The sequence below is a fragment of the Microcaecilia unicolor genome, chromosome 4 (assembly GCF_901765095.1).
Source record: "Microcaecilia unicolor chromosome 4, aMicUni1.1, whole genome shotgun sequence".
NCBI classification, from domain to species: Eukaryota; Metazoa; Chordata; class Amphibia; order Gymnophiona; family Siphonopidae; genus Microcaecilia; species Microcaecilia unicolor.
Window position 1 is genome coordinate 76,512,960 of NC_044034.1, and position 22,192 is coordinate 76,535,151.

The window sequence follows — 22,192 nt, forward strand, 5'->3', positions numbered from 1 at the left end:
ATGGGAACATTGGACACTAATGGGTTAAAAACATGGCAACACATTCACTTCAGCAGCTTTCTAGAGCCACAGGAACATGTCCCCATCACATGAAATGCAATATGAGACCACTGCTGTGTTCTCATGCAGTGGGTCCCGCACATTTTGCCAACCGGCTTTGCAAAACACAGGGCCTGCTGTGCTCTTAGCAGCATTGACTGGGCAAACCTCCCCCTGCCCCTGGAAATGAAGAAATGGCCACCTTAAGGAAAGACCAAAATGGCCTGCCTCAATTAGGAACCTGGCTGTGGCTAACCCCTGAGATGAACTGTCCCCAGTAAGATGTCAACCACTAGCCAAGAGTTGTAGCACAAGGCCTGGGGGAGTCTAGCTCACCAGAATAAAATGAGAGTCTGCTGCACCAGTCAACCTGCACTATCTGCTGGAGACGGAGAAATTCTGGAAGGTTCCTGGATGCACCCTTCTTATAGCCATGTCTTTCTGCCTTCTTCTGCAGGTAAGGAGATGCAACCTATAGGTCTGGATTGGTCTAGCACAGGGGTTCTCAACCCAGTCCATGGGTTACACTAATTCAGGATACCCACAATGACTATGCATGAGAATTTGCATAGAATAGAGATTCATTCAAGTTTCTCATGCATACTGATTGTGGATTGAGAACTCCTGGTCTAGCAGAATAAGGAATTACTTATAAGCAATTATTTCCTCATTTGGGTTGTGGATGCTGTTCCTACACTATCCATAGCTGGGGAGCCAGGCCAAGTTCTGAGAAATCAAAGTCAAGTCTCCTGCACAGTAGCATTACTGGGCTAAGCAGGCACTCTTTCAAAACTTCCTTAGAGTAAGTCTAAGGGTAGAGCAATGGGATTCTAGGCTCAAATACTACTGTTGCTCCTGGTGATCTTGGGCAAATCACTTTACCCTCCACTGCCATCAGGTACAGATTTTAAGCCCTCTGGGAACAGGAAAACATTTGCTGTACCTGAACATGAGTCACCTTGAGCTGCTCCTGGGAGGAAAAAAAAGGTGTAAACTAAATCCAAATACTTTTTGTTACAAGCAAGACCTTTCAAAAAATATCAAGCTTTATGCACCAGGACTCTTGAGAAAAACACAAAAACATGGATCCTTAAGGTTTTATTAAGTGTTGTATTATATATATATATATATATATATATATATATATATGAATAAAGAAAATGTGCTACACACCAGCCTTTTAGAAACCATACTTTTTACTTAGAACTTTATTAGCTGAAGTTTGACAAAGGTTCTACAAAGTCAGTCAACAGTTTTGGCATGCCTTTCCCTCTGGTCTCCTCTAAGATGACTTTACAAAAACAGTACTATTTGCTTGCCATTTGACAATTACTTCATTTAAAATTAAAAAAGATGTGAAGAGGATAAAAGTGAATTTTGAAAGATGAACAGTGGTCATCGTGGAAGGCCCTTGCACAGACGCTGCAATTACTGACCTATTATATTTAATTGAATGGGCTAACTGAAAACTGCCTTGGCATGCAAAACTGCTTACCAGGGCCCCACTCTAACCTTATAAAGCAGCAATGAGAATGCCTCAGAGGATTCAATATCCTCAATGCTGTCAATGATCAAGTACTTAACAGAAGCCCAATATGATTTCACTAGGTTACCAAGGCAATTTTCCTTTTAGGATTATCAGTAACCTGCAGCTTAGTCACATTCTATTAATGTAGTAACAAAAAAACAAACAAAAAAAAGTGTTTCAAACACAAATTACAACCCTTCCACCCCAAAGAGAACAGAAAAAAAGCTAAACAAAAATAAACAGTCCTACAAAATTGCATCGGCCTTTGTTTGGTCACATACTACAAAGCAATACAAGGTTTTCCTTGTAAAAAAATTATCCCGATGTAACAAAGTTAGTCCAAGTCCATATCAAATGTGGTGTTTTCATTGGGGTGGCAATCTCCATTTTCCTGAGGGATTTCGGTATTATTTTTTAAGTTATCTCTCATGTCTTCATCTTTATGAATATCATTACTGTTTACAGTCTTTTCTTCCTTGGGGGATTCCACTTTAGGTTTTGGCTGTGTCACAATGCTGGTGCAGTTACTGTCCAACTCCTGCATGAAAATAAAGACAGCAACTCGAGTTTTGCACAGTTCCACCTACTGCACAGAAAGTGGAGACTATACTAGGCAGACAACACATATACTAAGGGGCCCTTTTACTGATGGTTGATACTGATGGCAGTTGGGGTCAAAATGGGTTCAAAGTGCTTAAGCAGTTAGGGAGTATTTTGATAATTGGGTGCCTAAGTGCCCTGAGGCTCCATTAATACTAGTGTAACTGGGTATTGGTACACCCAAATGAAGCAAGGATGCATGTAAATGCTAATATGTTCCCCTAAGCACTATTCTGTAAATATGTGCTAAGCTTACATAGCATGCATACTTCGGGGGGGGGGGGGGGGAGCACGGGAAGTTCCTAGGCAGGGATCCCTCAGAGTATTTTGCTTCTCATTCAGAATCTCAATTTTTCCCATGTTTGAACTAGTATATGCACCCTTTATAGCTATGCCCCATTTTCAGAACAGTTCGTAAGAATAGCCTTGCCTGTTTATGGTGTACTCAAGAGTACTGAAGTAATGCTATAGAGAATGAAGACATGCTATGTACAGTATCTAGACTGCAGCAAATTGAGTAGGTAGGGTAGTCTTTCCAAAAACATAAAAATAAAATTTATTTTGCTGCAGTGAGCTAATACCCCAAATTATCTTCTGATGATTGAAGAAATCATTTTTCAAGATTTGCCACATTATATATATGGGTCAATCAAACTAAGATAGACAAGCTTTTAGTCATGAAAACCCAATGAAGTTCAGCAATGACAGATCAATTAGACTACACATGCTCCTAAAAATCCTGTCCAGCACTTACAATTTGTTTGCTTTTGATTTCACTTGTTCGTACAACTGGATCCTGATAAGGACACAGTTTAGCCTGGGCATTCATAGCATTATTCATCCATTCCATTGCTTCACTGACACATTTCTCCACCTTCTCCATTTCAGCTGCATCTATATGGTTGTATTTCTCATCCTATAGGGAAATAATATCTCGATCAAACAGATAAGAAGCAAAAGCAGCAACTTCAAAAACTCAGGTATTAAAAAACAAAAAACCTGTCTACGGAAAGAGCCAAAACACAGAGTTCGTAAGACTAGCCTTGCCTGTTTATGGTGTACTCAAGAGTACTGAAGTAATGCTATAGAGAATTACTCACTGTTCTTCAATACACCATACATCCACTTCTAATCTCTCATCCCCCATAATCTCACATCACTCACACACCTACTCACAGAAATATGTACACCATACGTCATTGTGTCTTAACTCTGCCCTTTAAGCTTCCTACTGTCTCCTTCCAATGTTTCATTGTTTATGTCCCATTGTTATATTCCTAACGACACTTCGATTGTCTCGCACAACTGTGCACAATGTAATCCATAACCAAGTTGTACCATATTATATTTCCATTATTCATATCTTATTGTAAGCCACACTGAGCCCGCAAAGAGGTGGGAAAATGTGGGATACAAATGCAATAAATAAATAAATAAATAAATAAATAAATAAATAAAACAAAAATTCAAGACTAGTCTTGGGATTCTGCTCATGTTTACTAAGTATCTCCCTAAATTCTGAGTTTATACTTATTACAACTCTCAAGCATCACAGCACTCAGTTCAATCAACTTTACAAATTTTAGAATTAAAAATTAATTAAATGCAAAAGCTTTATGTTTCTCCAGACATCACAGATATCAGAACAGAGTCCAACCCTCTCAACTTAAAGGCATAATTTATGCACCATTTAGCTTAACCTCCAAAAATATTTGCTGAACTGTACTAAATCTAGAAGACATGTTAAAAGACCTGAGGCACCTCACTTAACTTGCTAGATTTAGGCATCCAAGTTTCCCCATACTGATATTTAAAGGCTAATTTCTACTACAACCCCTATTTACTAACATATCCTAAGAATTTGCATCAACACTGCAGGAGTTAAGATATATTAGATGCAAAACCTCTGTATCTGTTGGGGGGAGTTTTTAGCATTACTTGAAGGACTGCCCTGCAGTTAATGAGAAAAGTTCACTACAGTACTATGTATTAACTATATCGAAGATAATGCAGAACACAGTCAGATACACTTCAAGTGTAGTCACTGTACCACATTAGTACTTCAATATGAGGTAAAGGCCTCTACATTAACTGTAAAAGGCATTCTGCTCATTCCATACCCCAAAACACATTTTCTACATTAACTGTTTAATATGGCAATTGACATGCGTAGCAGTTAATGCACTGTGTGCTGTCAAACTGCAGTAATTCCCAGGTTAAACAGATTAACGCAACTTAGCAAATAGGGGCTTAAGTGCTAGATGCCACAAGTCAGTATAAAGAAATTGGTGTTTCTTAAAAACGTATATATATTTTTTAACGTACACCGCACTGACCTGCAAGACAGGTAATGCAGTAAATCAAATTTTGATAACAAACATAAGCGAGTAGAACGCTAAAATACCAGATCTTAACATTTTAAACTATTTTCACAAAATATATATATATAATTTTTTTTTTTTTAAAGACCAGCCTCAGACAACCTTACCTTGTTTCTGTAGTCTCCAAGTATTTTTGCATACTGTTGCAGTCTGTGTCCAAGTTGTTCAAACATTCTCGGTCGTTCCTCTGACTCTTGGTACCTCACCTGAATAGGATTACCTAGTTTCTAAAGTTAAAGATCAAATAAAAATCAATGTTGCTTAAAAAAAAAAGTGTACATGGCTTGTTGTGTACCTTACTTGAAATTCATTGATATACCTTATGAACATGACATGGCTAAACAGGTTTTTAAAAAAATCTTATTTGGCCATGTAGCCCTTATCTGCCATTATGTTTCTGAGATGGCAGTTTTTTACTGTTCCCTTGGAAATCCAGCACAAATAGAAACTAGATAATTGGGTTATAGCAATACAAATCTTCAGTGCACCATCCCTGTGGCATTCCCCAACACAAAAAACGGCAATTCCTCAACCTAATCCAGCCTCTACTCTACACAGTAAAGGTCCTTGACAAGGACCACAGTTTCTTCCATGGCCAGTCCAAGGCCAGCTCCCAGAGGTTAAGGCTGTGCTACATATGCAGTCCAAATCGACTGACCTGAACCCAGCTGATAGTAAGCACCACTGTCAGGAAGATAGGCAGAAAGGTTACTGAAGAATGAAATGCACAAACCACTGACTTTCGGCCACAAGAGAACTATATGGCACACCATGAACTAAAAAAAGGGAGGAAAATACCAGGAGAATATCAAAAAATGCAAGGACCTCTATTGTAGCAGTCATATAAAGGGACCTGACATGGCCGTGTTTCAGCACATGGGCCTGCTTCAAGGGTCAACAAGCCTAGTAATAAAATAGCATAAATACAAAATATATGCCTACATAATCACTTACATAAAAATAAATCAATGTGTCATACATCAATAATATAGATAAAAAGTTATACACACAGAACCATAAATAAGGTAAGGTAAAAAATAAAGTAAAATGAAAAGATAATACATATATTGCATAAGAAAGTAACAGCAGGTGTTCTCCTGAAAATATCAACATATAAACTCATACCAACAGTGTATTAAAAATGTCATTGTAAAGTGTGATATTCCATGAACTAGCCATGAACCTGGAACAGGTCCCCAAAGTAAATGTTACTCAAAAAAAAAATCAGACTCAGAAGGTAAATAAGTTAATATCCTAAAATACAGAAGTGTGTGTAAACTTATAAGCCAGACAGAAACCCACTCAAGTTAGTGCCTATCACTGTTGATCTGAAAATATTAAATTCAAATCACATCTGTTATGGAAAAAACATCAACCATTAAATTTGCTGCTTACATAGCAGCAGAAAACCTTTGCTTTTTGCCTAGTTTCTGCTGTGGTAAGCAGATTACAAAAAAATGGGTGATAATAGGGAGTTTGAAAAACAGTCTCAAATCACATCTACCATGCTGTGGAGGATGACAGCAGGAAGAAATTACCACGCTGCTTTTTTTTTTTTACAACTTTATGAAATTTTCACTTAGAAATCACTATCAATAAATGTTGCAATACTTCAACATATTACATAAAGCAAAGTTACTCACCTGTAGCAGGTGTTCTGAGGACAGCAGGCCAATTATTCTCACAGCTGGGTGCCTTTCTAGTTGCATTCCACCACACATACACTGGTACCTTCCTGCCTGACACATGATGCAGGCCCTTCAGTCCTTCTGATTAGCTAAAGACAACTCCAAGGGGAGGGAGGTGGGTGTGTGAGAATACTTGGCCTGCAGTCCTCGAACACCTGGTAAAGGTGAGTATGCTTTCTCCAAGGACAAGAACACCTGGTAAAGGTGAGTAACTGTTTTCTCCAAGGACAAGCAGGCCATCATATTCTTGTAGCTCGAAATCTTTAGCTACCAGGCTCACCGAAAATGCTAGGACAATAGGGACTCAATGTTGAAGCTTGTTATTCAATCAACCTAAAACAATTTGTGTACTATGTGGAGGTGCAGCTGGAACAGAAGAAAACTGTGGAGTTGGATTTTCAACACCAAACAAATTCTCTAAGACTGCTTGCCTGAACCGGTTGTCTCATCAGATATCCCGATCAAGGCAGTAATGAGATGTAAATGTGTGCACAGATGACCACGTTGCAGCTTTGCAAATCTCCTCTGTGGAGGCTGACCTATAGTGGACTACTGACGTAGCCATGGCTCTGACATAATGAGCCTTCACATGTCCCTCTAGAGTCAGTTCAGCCTGGGCATAAATAAAGGAGATGCAATCTGCTAGCCAACTGGAAATTGTGTTTCCCCTAATGGCTACCCTCATCCTCTTTGGGTCAAAAGAAACAAAAAGCTAGGTGGACTAAGGACTTTAGTCCACTCCAGAAAAAAGGTTAAGGCTTGCCTGCAATTCAAGGTATGCAGTACAATCTCGCCAGGATGGGAATGTGATTTTGGGAAAAATGTTAAGATGGAGCTCTGACACTAAACATAACATAAAAGCAGCCATACTGAGTCAGACCAATGGTCTATCTAGCCCAGTATCCTGTTTTCCAAATAGTGGCCGTCAGGTCACAAGTACATGGCAGAAACCCAAATTGTGGCAACACACCATACTACAAATCCCAGGGCAAGCAGTTGCTTCCCATGTCTGTCTCAATAGCAGACTATAGAATTTTCCTCCAGGAATTTGTCCAAACCTTTTTAAACCCAGATACGCTAACCAATGATACCACATCCTCCAGCAAAGGGTTCCAAAAGCTTAACTATTCGTTGAGTGAAACAATATTTCCTCCTATTTGTTTTAAAAGCATTTCCATGTAACTTCCTCGAGTGTCCCCTAGTCTTTGTACTTTTGGAACGAGTAAAAAAAAAATCAATTTACTTCTACTCGTTCTATACCACTCAGGATTTTGTAGACCTCAATTATATCTCCCCTCATTTTCCAAGTTGAAGAGACCCAACCTCTTTTGCCTTTCCTCATACGAGAGGAGTTCCATCCCCTTTATCATTTTGGTCGCCCTACTTTGAACCTTTTCTAATTCCACTATATCTTTTCTTTTTTTAGATACGGCGACCAGAGCTGAACGCAATACAAAGGCATTCATTTTTCTTATTCACCATCCCTTTCCTAATAATTCTTAGCATCCTGTTTGCTTTTTTGGCTGCCGCCACACACTAAGCAGAAGATTTCAGCATATTATCTACGACGACACCCAGATTTTTTTCTTGAGCACTGACCCTCAAGGTGGACTCTAGCATCAGTAACTACGATTTGGATTATTCTTTCCGATGTGCATCACTTTGCATTTGTCCACATTAAATTTTATTTGCCATTTGGATGCCCAGTCTTCCTATTTCCTAAGGTGTTCCTGCAATATTTCACAGTCCGCAAATGTTTTAACAACCTTGAATAGTTTTGTATCTACAAATTTGAGCACTTCACTCGTCATTCCAATTTCCATATCATTTATAAGTTAAATAGCACAGGTCCCAGTACTGATCCCTGCAGCAATGCACTGTTCACCCTCCTCCATTGAGAGAAATGATCATCTAACCCTATCCCTCTGTTTTCTGTCCTAAGCTACATCAGAACCTTGCCTCCTGTCCCATGAGTCTAATTTTCTCAGGAGTCTCATGAGGAACTTTATCAAAAGCTTTCTGAAAATCTAGATACACTACATCAACCGGCTCACTTTTATCCACATGTTTATTCACGCCTTCAAAGAAATGAAGCAAATTGGTGAGGTAGGACTTCCTTCGGCTGAACCCATGCTGACTCTCTCCCATTAAACCATGGGTCTCTAGGTGTTCTGTAATTTTATTCTTTATAATAGTTTTCACTATTTTGCCCTGCACCAATGTCAGGCTTACCGGTCTAATTTCCTGGATCACCCCTAGAACTCTTTAAAAATCAGCATCACGTTGGCCACCCTCCAATCTTCAGGTACTACAGACGATTTTAACAAAAGGTTACATATTACTAACAGCAGATCAGCAATTTCATGCTTGAGTTCTTTGAGTACCCTTGGATGTATGCCATCCGATCCAGGTGATTTACTACTCTTTAATTTGTCAATTTGGCTCAGTACATCTTCTAGGTTCACCGAGATTTCTTTCAGTTTCTCCGCTATAGCCTTGTCCTCCCTGAGTGACCCTTTTGCTCCTTCATGATCTAACCATCCCATGGATTCCCTCACAGGCTGCTTCTGATGTACCTGAAAAAGTTGTTACTGTGAGTTTTAGCCTCTGCAGCAAGTTTTTCTTCATATTCTCTTTTAGCCTTCTTCATTAACACTTTGCATCTGACTTGCCAGTGCTTATGTTGCTTCTTATTTTCTTTGGTATTTTTTTCCATTCTTTGAAGGACAATCTTTTAGCCTCTTTTACTTCACCTTTTAACCATGTTGTCTGGCGTTTTCTCTTTTCACCTTTGCAAATACATGGAATGCATCTGGTCTGGGCTTCCAAGATGGTATTTTTGAATAGGGTACATGCCTGATTTAATGTCCTAAACTTTACAGCCAATCCTTTTAGCTTCTTTTTAACCATTTTCCTCATTTTATTATAGTCGCCCTTTCGAAAATTAAATGCAGCTACAGCAGATTTCCTTTGCAGGTTCATCCCAGATAGTAGCTCAAACTTAACATGATGAAGAATCCTGAAAGGGAACTTTAAAACAATACAGGAATGCAAGACCTTTGAAGTCAGAATGATTAAATATTTTGACACCCACCAGACAAGACAAAGATCTGGGTTTTCTAGCCCATTATAAACCATAAAATTGTACTGCTTTGTCACCCTCCTATCTCTATGCATATCTCCCTGTCCCTCATCCAACCAACTCTTCCTGTTAGACTGTCACAAATGCTTTGATGTTTCATTTATATATACTGTCATCTACCAACCTTTGCTCATTTCCAATCTAAGGGCAACGTTTGAAAACTAATCAAGAATACACTCTCTTGGTATTTTCATCCCCCTTTAATATTACCACATTTATAGCTTTACTTACAGAAAAATGTTATACCAAATGATCTCCTACTATTGTTTTGTTGCCCTATCAGTTTCCAGTTGTCTCTTTCCATTGTTCCATTGTTCTTTTCCCTCAACGATACTCTGACTTTGTCTTCGCATAACTCCTCACAATGTAATCCATAACAGAGTTGTAACAAATTGTATCTCCATCATTTACAATGTATTGTAAGCCACACTGAACCCGCAAATAGGTGGGAAAATGTGGGATACAAATGCAATAAATAAATATTACGTTATGTCCAAAAAAAAAAAAAAAGTATCATCTTATTTTCTTTTCCATGTTTTATTTTGTTTTTGATTACCTAAGAGCCTAAATTTGGCTTCCAGAACTTCCCTCATGAAATGAATGTAGTGGCTTGCGGCCACTATATTCATTTACTCTGTCCAACTAACTTCAGGAGCAAGACTGATTAGAAGCGATTTTTCTAAGAAGACATGCTTTGAAGTTATAGAAAAAGTGGAATACTGGCAGAAATGTAAATAGAAGAACTTACCTTTAATTCATCCAATTTCTCTACATACACCTGTTTAGGCTGGTCTTCCCCTTCTTCATACAACCAATCCTCTGTCTTTGTTAAAAGACTTGAAAATCTACTGGAATCCTAGAGAAAGGAAAAATGCTTCACTGGCGAACCTGGATCCACTTAAATCCATATTTGATTTTCAGCTACAAAACTTCATCTTTGAGATTCTGATGAAGCACTCAAATCATTACATACTTCAGAGCAGAAGACAATTATAAAAAGCTACGATCTCTTTTAAAGATGTGTGAAGCCTCCAGAATAGGCTTGTCCAGACTCAGTCCTTGAGGGCCACAATCCAGTTGGGTTTCAGAATTTTCCCAATGAATATGCATGAGATCTATTTGCATGCACTGCCTCCATTGTATGCAAATAAATCTTATGAATATTCATTGCAGAAATCATGAAAACCCAACCCAGCGAGAGTCGAGGTTAGACACCCCTGCTCTAGAACCTATGCACTCCTAAAATACATTAAGGAAAAAAATAGGTTTTATCCCCCCCTCCCCAGTCCATACAACAGCAGAGAGAATTGTTTGACACTACCCTATATAGGGGACTGTGTGGGGCTCAGTCATGCAATATTCCACAGTATCAAAACACCACATCTCCAATAAAGAAGAAGATTTTAAACCAGTTAGCCAAGTCAGTCCTAGTCCCAATGCTCTTAATTCAAAACTGACCTAATTTGGTATCTTAAAGGATGAATGCTATACAGATGAACAAGTAAGTAGGCTGAAGATTCATTAGAGCAAGTGCCAGAGTGCAAAATGCAAAGAAAATTAGCCTGCCTAACTTCTCCTTCTTTGTCCTCAAGACCAGTCCATAAACTTAGGATGTACCCAAGCTTCATCCTACTAGGGTGAGATGGCATGGCAGGCAGCATTGAGGAAAGCAGAAGTTGTTTGGAGGCCAGGGATGTGAGAGATAAAGGCAAGAGCTTAGTCCTGCATGGAGTGCCCAATTTTTTAAATCAGGGGTGGCCAACCTGCAGCAAGAAGGCCAAACACAGCCCACCATTGAATTCTGAGGCCCCCGAGATTATGGGAAGTATACTGTGAAGAAACAGTGTGTTTTAAGCCTGTAAAATGTATTGGATATTTTCCTGTCTTAAATATGCCTGAAGTGCATTTCTCCTGTTTGGCCAGTAGATGGTGCATGTTTATATTTAAAGCTGTTACAGAGGACCGACTTTTTCTTTTTGGCACACAAACAGGAAGTGCCTGTAGTAATGTAACCAGTTTTTATTTGAAACTTGACTGTTCTGGGCTCTGATTGGACTGGAGTTTTGAAATTACCCAGCAGTGGCTGGCTGTTGCTTCAGTTTCTGCCTGGGAGAAGGAGAGATCAATCTCTTTTGCTGAAGCTCTGTGAACAGATATACGCTCTGATCTCCCCAGGTACTTTCTAGGAAGTATGCAAGTGTTTAGTGTTATGATTGATCCTTATTTCACTTACCTGTTAATGTTTGCCAAGGTGAAATTAGGCCTTACCTGCTAATTTTCTTTCCTCTAGATCCTCCAGACCATTCAAGACGCTTGGGTTATGCACTCCTACCAGCAGAGGGAGACTGAGAACAATAAAACTTCTTATACAAGTAGCCTGTGCAGACCTTCTACTAACCAGTAAAACAATAAAAGCAGAGGAACAAAACACCTCCACCTAAACCAAACCACTGAATCCACACTCAGATCTCCTCCCATGGGGGAATTCAACTGCAGATGGGCACAAATGGTACCACAAACTGCCCTTAGTAAAACTCCAGGACCCAAATCACAGGAGTTACTAGAAATATCAGCAACTGAAGTCTAAAGAAAATATCATACTGAACTGTCCGATACACTGGGTAGGCTCTTGAACGGTCTGGAGGATCTAGAGGAAAGAAAAATTAGCAGGTAAGGCCTAATTTCACCTTCCTCAGCAATCCTCCAGACCGTTTTTAAGACGCTTGGGACGTACCAAAGCAGTAAACACATCTAAGGGTGGGACCTGCGAAGCCCAGAGGACAGGACTGCAGCTCCAAAACTGGCATCCTCCCTTGCCTGTACATTTGACAAAAGAATGCAGGGAGGACCACACCGTCGCTCTACAAATGTCCACCGGTGGAACAAAACTACTCTCTGCCCAAGAAGCCGCCATCCCCCTAGTGGAATGTGCCTTGAGCCCCACTGGCACCGTACGGCCATGCAATATGTAAGCCAAGAGCTGGCATCCTTCAACCACCGAGCTATAGATGCCTTAGAAGCAGCTGCTCCCTTCTTGGGCCCCCCCATGAAGGACAAATAACCTGTCCGAAGACCTGAATTCCTCCGACCTGCGCAAGTAAACCTTCAACACTCTGCGCACATCCAATTTCACCAAACGACACTGAGAAGCATCCCCCGTCCGGTCCCCCAAGACCGGCAAGGAAATCACCTGATTGACATGAAAGGAGGATACCACCTTAGGCAAAAACGAAGGGACTGGACGCAGCGAAACCTTTTCCTTAGAAAACCACAGAAACGGAGGCCTACATGAAAGACCCTGAAGTTCCGAAATCCTGCGAGCCGACAATATAGTTACCAAAAAGACCACCTTCATAGTAAGGTCTTTTATTGAACAAGACTCCAAGGGCTCAAAAGGAGAACCCGCCAAAGAGTCAAGAACGATATTAAGATCCCACTGAGGAACTACCGGCCGCTGAGGAGGACGAAGCAACTTCACCCCCCTCAAAAAATGGACCACATCTGGGGAAGACGCAACCGACCTGCCCTGCACCTTACCCCAAAAACACGCCAAAGCAGCCAGCTGCACCTTCAAAGATGACAATGAAAGGCCCTTCTCAAAACCATCCTGCAAGAAATCTAAAATGCACAACACAGAAGCTGTCGAAAGGACACACGCCCGGTCCCCACACCAATCTTCAAATATGTGCCACACATGCACATAGGCCAAAGACGAACGTTTGCAAGACTGCAGCATCGTCTGAATCACCTGAGGAGAAAACCCTTTCCTTCTCAACCGTTCTCTCTCAAGGGCCACACCGTAAGAGAGAACCGAGCTGGATCCGGCATGACAACTGGACCCTGACACAACAGCACCGAGCCCCCCAGCCGCAGAGGTTCGCCTTCTAACAGGCGCATCAGATCCCCGAACCACGGCCGACGCAGCCAATTTGGAGCCACCAACAACACCGGACCCGCATGGCATTCTACCCTCTGTAGGACTCGACCTATCAAGGGCCATGGGGGAAACACGTACAGCAACACCCACTGAGGCCACGGAAGGACCAACTCATCGATCCTTTCCGCTCGCGGATCCCGACGCCGACTGAAATACCGAGTAACCTGAGCATTCTGTGCAGACGCCATGAGATCCACTACTGGCATTCCCCACTTTAGAACTATCTGGTCGAACACCGACCGGTGCAGAGACCATTCTCCGGGGTCCAACATGTGTCTGCTTAGAAAATCTGCGTTCACGTTGTCCACCCCGGCCACGTGTGCCGCCGAAATCTGCACTAGATGCCTTTCCGCCCAACTCATGAGCGGAGCCATCTTGATTGCCAACCGCAGACTCTTTGTACTGCCCTGCCGGTTGACATACGCTACCCGCTGTCGCGTTGTCGGACATGACTCTTACCGCCTTTCCGACCACACTTGAGCGAAACGCCAACAGAGCTAGCCGAATCGCCCTTGTCTCCAACCGGTTGATAGACTTCCTCCGTCGACCACCACAAAGTAAATGGAATAACAACCCATTCCCTGCTCGTGCCGAGGAACGGGTACCACAGCTACCAACTGGATTAAGCCACCCAGAGTCTCTTGAATAGCCTTTAACTTGACTCGAGAACGACCTCCAGCACCCACTGATCTGAAGTAATTTGGGTCCACCCCTGATAAAACAGATGAAAAGTCGCGCCCCAACCTTCACATGGAGGACTTAGTACCATTTCCGGCACCTCCGGAGGAGTCCCAACCTCCTCGACAACCCCCTTGAAAGGACTGCGTCCACTGGAAAAACCGGCTTTTAGAAGGAGATACAAATCTGCCCGGCCTGTACCGCCTTGCGTCCTTAAACCGACCTCCAGCCGAACCCCCTCCACTAGCCAACTTAAGCCGTAACTCCGGCAACCGTGAAACCTTGGTATCCCCAAGACCACTCATCAGTTTATCCAAGTCCTCTCCAAACATAGAACCTTTGAAAGGTAGAGAACATAACTTTGCTTTAGAGGCCGCATCTGCCACCCAGCCCCTAAGCCAAAGAGCCCTGCGAGCCGTCACCACCAGAGCCATATTCTTAGCTGAAACCCTTAGCAAATCATAAAGGGTGTCTGCCAAAAACTAAGACCCCATCTCCAATTTGGCCAGCTCCTGAACCAAACCAGTCCTATCTAACGCAGGCTCATCCAAGAGCTTCTCCGCCCAACGGAAACAAGCTCTGGCTACCAAGCCCCCCACACACAGAGGCTTGCAAGGCCAAAGCCGACAAATCAAAGCTGCGCTTCAGAAAGGACTCTAGCTTCCTACCTGAGGATCCCGTAAGGCTGTACTGCCATCCACCGGAATGGCTGTAGCCTTAGTAACCGCCGTAACCACAGCATCCACTGTAGGTGGTTTCAGCAGGGCCAAATCTTCCGGAGGCAAGGGATACAGCCGCGCCATAGCCCTAGACACCTTACAAGCAGCCTCCGGCACAGACCATTCCCGAAAAACCATCTCTAATGTCTGAATTCATGGGAAAGGAACGGGAGGCTCTCCGAATCCCCTTAACCAAGGGATCTACCTGGGGTCCCTCCGCAGAGGGAGTGGCCGCCGGAGCAAACTTCAAAGTAGAGATCACCTGATCAATGAGCTCTAACTCCTCCTCATAAAAAATGTGAACCACTGAAGAATCTTCCCCAGGCCTTAGCCCATCCTGATCCTCCTCTCCTGGGTCACTCCAAACCTCTGACCCAGGCAGAGAAAGTATCTCCATAGGCTCCGAAATATCCACCCGCGGGCACTTAACTCCCACTGAGCTAGCAGCCTCCGGGGAACAAACCGCCTGAGAGGGGCCAGCTCTCCAGGCATTATACAGAGACCAAACAAACTCAGGCGGGAAACCAGACCCCCCCCCCCCCCCGACGCTGCTGAAGCCCCAACACTTCCCGCAGTCTCCGCGACGGACTCCCCTCACTCCCGAGGCGGCAGGTCCATCGCGTGATCCGCGGCTAAACTAGGCGCGCTTCCCGCCACACACGGGTCCCCCGGCGCCGGTACGGAATGCGTGGCCAAAAGGGCTGCGCTTCCCGCCAAAAACAGCTCCGTCGAGGCCGACCCGGGACACGCAGCAAAAATGGCCGTGTTTCCAGCCAAAACCAGCCCCGCCGTTGCCGGCCCGGAATGTGCGGTCAAATCGCCGCCCAACACCTCCGTCGACTCAGGGGAAAACATGGGGGGCAAGAGCGCTGACAACGTAGGCTCCCTACAAAATTTACATTGGCCACCTTTCACTTCAACGCTGCGCTTCGCGCAAAACTGACACCTCGCCGGCTTAAACATAATGGCCGCGAACACAATAAAAACAAACAGTTGCTTTGTGCTCTGACAGACTAATAGGCAAAACCGCCTAAGGCAAGAACGCCCTTGAAGACGTTTTATCTCTGGACTGCCACAAGAACGGCCAAAATAGCTGCCTTTTAAAAACGTTTATTTTTTATTTATTTTTTTAAACCTCGTTGCTGATGCCTAAACGCCTCAGAGGTACAGAACGAGGTCTGTAGCCGATGTCAAGCAGTCCTCCAGAGGAAGAGCACAGGGGGAGGGACCCGGCCACCCGGGTGTGACACCCCATAGGGAATAAGAAGCCCCTTAGGACTTACACCCTGTAATAGAGATCCAAGTGCGGGTTCTCTAACATTTACAACCCAACCTAGAAACCCCAAACGCGCCTACCAGACTGAGTACACTGCACAGGCTGCACACATCTACCCTCTGCTGAGACTGAGAAAATACTGGTTAGTAGAAGGTCTGCACAGGCTACTTGTATAAGAAATTTTAGGGTTCTCAGTCTCCCTCTGCTGGTAGGAGTGCATAACCCAAGCGTCTTGAACTATTTTTTAAGAGAACATAACTGTTTGCCCTGTTTGTCTGGACTGATAAAGAATCCTGGTGGTTTGTGTGTTGGGTCTGTGAGGTCTTTCTGGGAACTGTGGGGCCATTGGGAATGTGGCTCTAGTAACCCAGAAATCACTGTGGGTAATTTGAGAGTGGGAGACTCGCTCACAGGCGGTTGTGACCCAGTCGGTGGGAGGAGGGTGCAGGTGTAGAGAACTAACGGCAGGTGCAGGCGAACCTGAGCTGTGCTGGGGACAGACCCTCTAAGTAGCCACAGGGTAACTCCAAGCAGGTGGCTATGCGTTTCGTGACATATACATAGAAAGCATCGTTATTCAGAGTTTTGGTGATTTTTAAATAGCATATTTTGCAAATATTTTCAGAATAGCCGTTCTAGGAAACTGTTTCCATAATTTTTAGTAAAATTTTTATCACAAGATCTATGGAGGGATTTTTTCTGCATTTCTGGTTCTGACATTATACAATTTTGTGGCTCACTAAGTTTGTACTGACATTCATACAACCCTCTGTGTATAAAGATTGCCCTCCCATCTTAGTCTAATAGGATGATAGTGCTGATTAAAGCTTACTGAAAAGGACACATGCTGAGAAGGCTGCTGGAAGTGGTTTAAAGTGGTAGGAATCAAAAGCCACATCCTCCTTAGCGTGCGTGTTCAGCCTATAATACTTTACAAAAGAATGCAGGACTGCACTGTAGATCTCTTACAGAAGCATCAAGATATGCTTCACCTAAGACATTATCTAAGCTATAGCAGAATGTGCACAAAGATCCTTAAATATGTATACACATGCAAGGTAAAATTATGTATCATACCTGATAATTTTCTTTCCATTAATCATAGCTGATCAATCCATAGACTGGTGGGTTGTGTCCATCTACCAGCAGGTGGAGATAGAGAGCAATCCTTTTGCCTCCCTATGTGTGGTCATGTGCTGCCGGAAACTCCTCAGTATGTCGATATCCAAGCTCCATCCGCAGGACTCAGCACTTAGAGAATTACACCCACAAAGGGACACTCTGCCCAGCTCACCACCGCCGAAACGGGGGAGGGGAATTAGCCCAGCTCATCCCCGCGGAGCGGGTGAGGGACACCACCCCGCCGATGCGGGGGGATCTGGCTTATCCTGCAACCGCAACCGCTGGAGGAGCTGACTGACCCTAACACCGCCGAAGCGGGAGGGGTACAAAGCTGCCCTACAGCCGCACGAAGCGGGAGGGAGCGCCGGCAGAATTTATGTCTCAATCCAGCCCCGTAAAACGGAGGGGAGAGGAATGCAGCAGCTCACTGTAACACAAACTCGTCTCAACTCTTGAAGAATCCAATTGAAAAAACTTGAACACGAAGTCCTCCTGAACAGGAACTGAAGACTAAACTTGAATCTGAAATGCAACCAGAATATAAACAGTACAGATATCTGGGAGGGGCTATGGATTGATCAGCTATGATTAATGGAAAGAAAATTATCAGGTATGATACATAATTTTACCTTCCATATCATCATGCTGATCAATCCGTAGACTGGTGGGATGTACTGAAGCAGTACTCACCCAGGGCGGGACATTGAAATCCCTGACCGCAACACTGAAGCTCCAAACCGGGCCTCCGCCCGAGCAGCCACAGTCAAGTGGCAATGCCTGGAGAAGGTATGGGCCGATGCCCAAGTTGCCGCCTTGCAAATCTCTTCCAAGGAGACGGACCCGGCCTCTGCCATCGAGGCCGCCTGAGCTCTAGTGGAGTGAGCCTTCAGCTGAATAGGCGGCACCTTCCCCGCGGCCACATAAGCCGCTGCAATGGCTTCCTTGACCCATCTTGCCACTGTAGGCTTAGCAGCCTGCAGACCCTTACGAGGACCTGCAAACAGGACAAACAGATGATCCAATTTCCGGAAATCATTGGTCACTTCCAAGTATCTGATGATGACTCGTCTCACATCCAGATATTTGAGAGCAGAGTATTCCTCTGGGTAGTCCTCCCTACGAAAGGAAGGGAGACAGAGCTGCTGATTCACATGGAAGCGAGAAACAATCTTGGGCAGGAAGGAAGGCACTGTGCGAATAGTCACTCCTGCCTCAGTGAAATGCAGAAAAGGCTCTCGACATGAGAGTGCCTGGAGCTCGGAAACTCTTCTGGCTGAAGTGATAGCCACCAAAAAGACTGCTTTCAACGTCAAGTCTTTCAGAGATGCCCTCAACAAGGGTTCAAAAGGCGGCTTCTGCAAGGCTCTTAGCACCAGGTTGAGATTCCACGCAGGCACCACTGAGTGCAGAGGAGGGCGTAGGTGATTAACTCCCTTGAGAAAACGTACCACATCTGGCTGCGAAGCCAGGGAAGCATCCTTCAGGCGGCTCCTGAAGCAAGCCAGAGCCGCTACCTGGACTTTAAGGGAACTGAGCGACAGGCCTTTCTCCAGACCTTCTTGCAGGAACGCCAGCACTGAAGAAATTGGAGCAGTGAAGGTAGAAAGTGATCCTGCTTCACACCACGCTGCAAAGGTATGCCAAACCCTGGCGTAAGCAGTAGAAGTAGAGCGCTTCCTCGCTCTCAGCATAGTGGCGATGACCTTGTCTGAGAAGCCCTTCTTCCTCAGATGCTGCCGCTCAATAGCCAGGCCGTAAGACCAAAGGGGGAGGGATCCTCCATCACCACGGGACCCTGATGCAACAGGCCCTGCTCCACTGGCAGCCGCAGAGGGTCGTCCACTGAGAGCCTGATCAAGTCCGCATACCAGGGACGTCTGGGCCAGTCCGGACCCACCAGGATTATCCGGCCCGGATGTTTTGCCACCCGGTCTAGTACCCTGCCCAACATGGGCCAGGGCGGGAACACATAGAGAAGCTCTTGTGTCGGCCACTGTTGGAGAAGAGCATCTACTCCCAGAGATCGAGGGTCCCGTCCTCTGCTGAAAAAGCGCGGCAATTGGCAATTGGCCGATGACGCCATCAGATCTAGGCTCGGCTGGCCCCAGCGCTTCGTGATGTCCAAGAACGCCTGAGCCGATAACTGCCACTCTCCGGGATCCAAGGTATGGCGACTGAGAAAGTCCGCCTTGACATTCATGACTCCGGCAATGTGGGCAGCTGACAGCTGTTCCAGGTTCGCTTCCGCCCACTGGCATAGATTCATGGCTTCCTTGGCTAGAGGGGCGCTCTTGGTACCTCCCTGGCGGTTGACATAGGCCACAGCCGTGGCATTGTCCGACAGGACCCGTACTGGCTTCAACGCCAGTACCGGGAGGAACTCCAAAAGCGCCAACCGAATGGCTCTGAGTTCCAGGAGGTTGATAGACCACTTTGCCTCTGCAGGAGACCAGAGCCCCTGCGCTGTCCTTCCCAAGCAGTGGGCTCCCCAGCCCGTCAAAGAGGCGTCCGTCGTGACGACAATCCACTCCGGGGTCACAAGAGGCATCCCTGCAGACAACTTGTCTGTCTTCAGCCACCAGCTCAGCGCCTTGCGCACTGCTGGGTCCAAGGGAAGGCGCACAGCATAATCCTCCGACACCGGAGTCCAGCGCTGCAGCAGAGAGTGTTGTAGTGGTCTCATATGAGCCCTGGCCCAGGGCACTACTTCCATCGTGGCCGTCATAGAGCCCAACAGCTGCACATAGTCCCAAGCCCGAAGCGGAGAGGCTACTAGGAACTGGTCCACCTGAGCCTGAAGTTTGACAATCCGATTGTCCGGCAGGAACACTCTGCCCACTTGGGTGTCGAATCGAACTCCCATATACTCCAGGGACTGAGTCGGGCGCAGCTGGCGTTTCTCCCAGTTGATGATCCACCCCAGGGAGCTCAAAAGAGCAATCACCCGGTCCACAGCTTTGCCGCACTCTGCATAAGAGGGGGGCTCGGATCAACCAGTCGTCCAGATAAGGATGGACTTGTACTCCTTCCTTTTGCAGGAAGGCCGCTATGACCACCATTACTTTGGAGAAGGTCCGCGGAGCAGTAGCTAACCCGAACGGGAGGGCTCTGAACTGGAAGTGTCGGCCCAGGACTGCAAAACGCAGAAAGCGTTGATGAGGAGGCCAGATGGGAATATGCAAGTACGCTTCCTTGATGTCCAAGGAAGCCAGGAACTCCCCTGTCTTCACTGCCGCTATAACAGAGCGGAGAGTCTCCATGCGAAAGTGCCGAACTTTCAAGGCCCGATTGACCCCTTTGAGGTCGAGGATAGGCCGTACAGAACCTCCTTTCTTTGGTACCACAAAGTAAATGGAGTAACGTCCCTTGCCAAGCTGATTTTCTGGCACCGGAACGACCGCACCCAGGCGGATCAGATTGTCCAAGGTCTGCTGCACTGCCACAGCTTTGACCGGAGACTTGCAGGGAGAGAGTACAAAGCCGTCTCCTCTTAAGGGTCGGCAGAACTCTAGCTTGTAGCCGTCTCTGATGACTTCCAGCACCCAAGCGTCTGAAGTTACCCTGGTCCACTCGCCCAGAAACAAGGACAGGCGTCCTCCAATCTGCACTGGACCATGGACCAGGACCCCGTCATTGGGTACGAGACCCTGGGGGAGGACCGGAGGGCGCACCTCCGGGACGGCGGTCTCTGCGAAAGGAATGCTGCTTGGGGGAGAAATTCCTCTTGAAGGAAGAGGGGGCAGAGGAGCCCGACTTGCCCGGGTGGTACCGACGGGCTTCCTGAAACCGTCCTCTGGAGATACCGGGGTGAGCACTGGCCCGAGCACTGACCTCTGGTAACCTCTTGCCCTTAGACGTGCCGAGATCGGTCACAATTTTGTCCAGCTCGACCCCAAAGAGCAGCTTGCCTTTAAAAGGCAACTTAGCCAGGCGGGACTTAGAGGCGTGGTCAGCAGACCAATGTTTCAGCCAAAGCCATCGCCGCGCAGAGACTGTCTGAGCCATACCTTTAGCCGAGGCTCTCAAGACATCATATAGCAAGTCTGCCAAATAAGCCAAGCCCGATTCCAGGGCCGGCCAATCAGCCCTCAAGGAAGGATCCGAGGGGGAAGCCCGCTGCACAATCGTCAGGCACGCCCTGGCCACATAGGAGCCGCAAACTGAGGCCTGCAAACTTAAGGCAGCCGCCTTGAAGGACGACCTTAAGTCCGCCTCCCTTGGGCGTCCTTTAGGGCCGTGCCACCTTCCACCGGCAATGCCGTTTTCTTAGTCACCGCAGTGATTAAAGAATCCACGGTAGGCCAAAGAAAGGCCTCCCGTTCACTTTCAGGCAACAGATAGAGGCGGGACATAGCCCTAGCCACTTTGAGGCTCGCTTCCGGGACATCCCATTGAGCCGAAATTAAGGTGTGCATGGCATCATGCACGTGGAAGGTTCTAGGCGGGCGCTTCGTCCCCCAGCATAATGGCGGAGCCAACAGGGGCTGAGGGAGAGACGTCCTCTGGAGAGGAAATCTTCAAAATGCTCATGGCCTGCACTAACAGGTTGGGCAAATCCTCTGAGCGAAAGATCCGCGCTGCAGAGGGGTCATCCGCTCCATCCGAGCAGGGATCCGTCTCCTCCAAGGAATCCCCAAAGGACTGTTGGGAGAACTCAGATACGCTGCCCTCATCTACATCAGAGGAAACAGAGTCCTCTAAGGCCTGGGAATCCACCCGAGGGCGTTTACTTCCGGGGGCCTCAACCCCTTTATCGGACAAGGGAGAAGGGGCAGCGTTTTGCATAAGGAAGGCCTGATGCAGCAGCAAAATAAACTCGGGGGAGAAACCCCCCAGACTGTGCACTTCAACAGCCTGGGCCACAGCCCTAGACGCACCCTCAACCGGCGCTCGCAAGAGCGGGGGAGAAACATGCTGCGCATCCACGATGGCGTCCGGCGCGACACTCCGCGAAGGAGCCGCGCGGGAAGAACGGCGCTTAACTTTAGCCGCTTTTTTGCCGTCGCCCAAATCAAGGGCGGCCATGGCATTAACGTCTCCCAGCTCAAGGGCGGCCCAAGAAGAAGCCGTCCGAGCAGAGTG

At 45.9% G+C, this 22,192-nt stretch overlaps 1 protein-coding gene across 1 annotated transcript in view; it reads right to left on the bottom strand.

Moving 5' to 3' along the window:
• Positions 1-1,231: 1,231 nt before the first annotated feature.
• HSPH1 (heat shock protein family H (Hsp110) member 1) overlaps positions 1,232-22,192 on the bottom strand; it is a 171,165-nt gene continuing 150,204 nt past the window's right edge. The window contains exons 15-18 of the mRNA XM_030200363.1: positions 10,127-10,234; positions 4,656-4,775; positions 2,922-3,083; positions 1,232-2,105 (exon numbers count right to left, since the gene is read on the bottom strand). Coding sequence (XP_030056223.1) covers positions 1,902-2,105; positions 2,922-3,083; positions 4,656-4,775; positions 10,127-10,234 — 594 coding nt within the window. The 3' untranslated portion in view covers positions 1,232-1,901. The remainder of the gene's footprint in view (positions 2,106-2,921; positions 3,084-4,655; positions 4,776-10,126; positions 10,235-22,192) is intronic.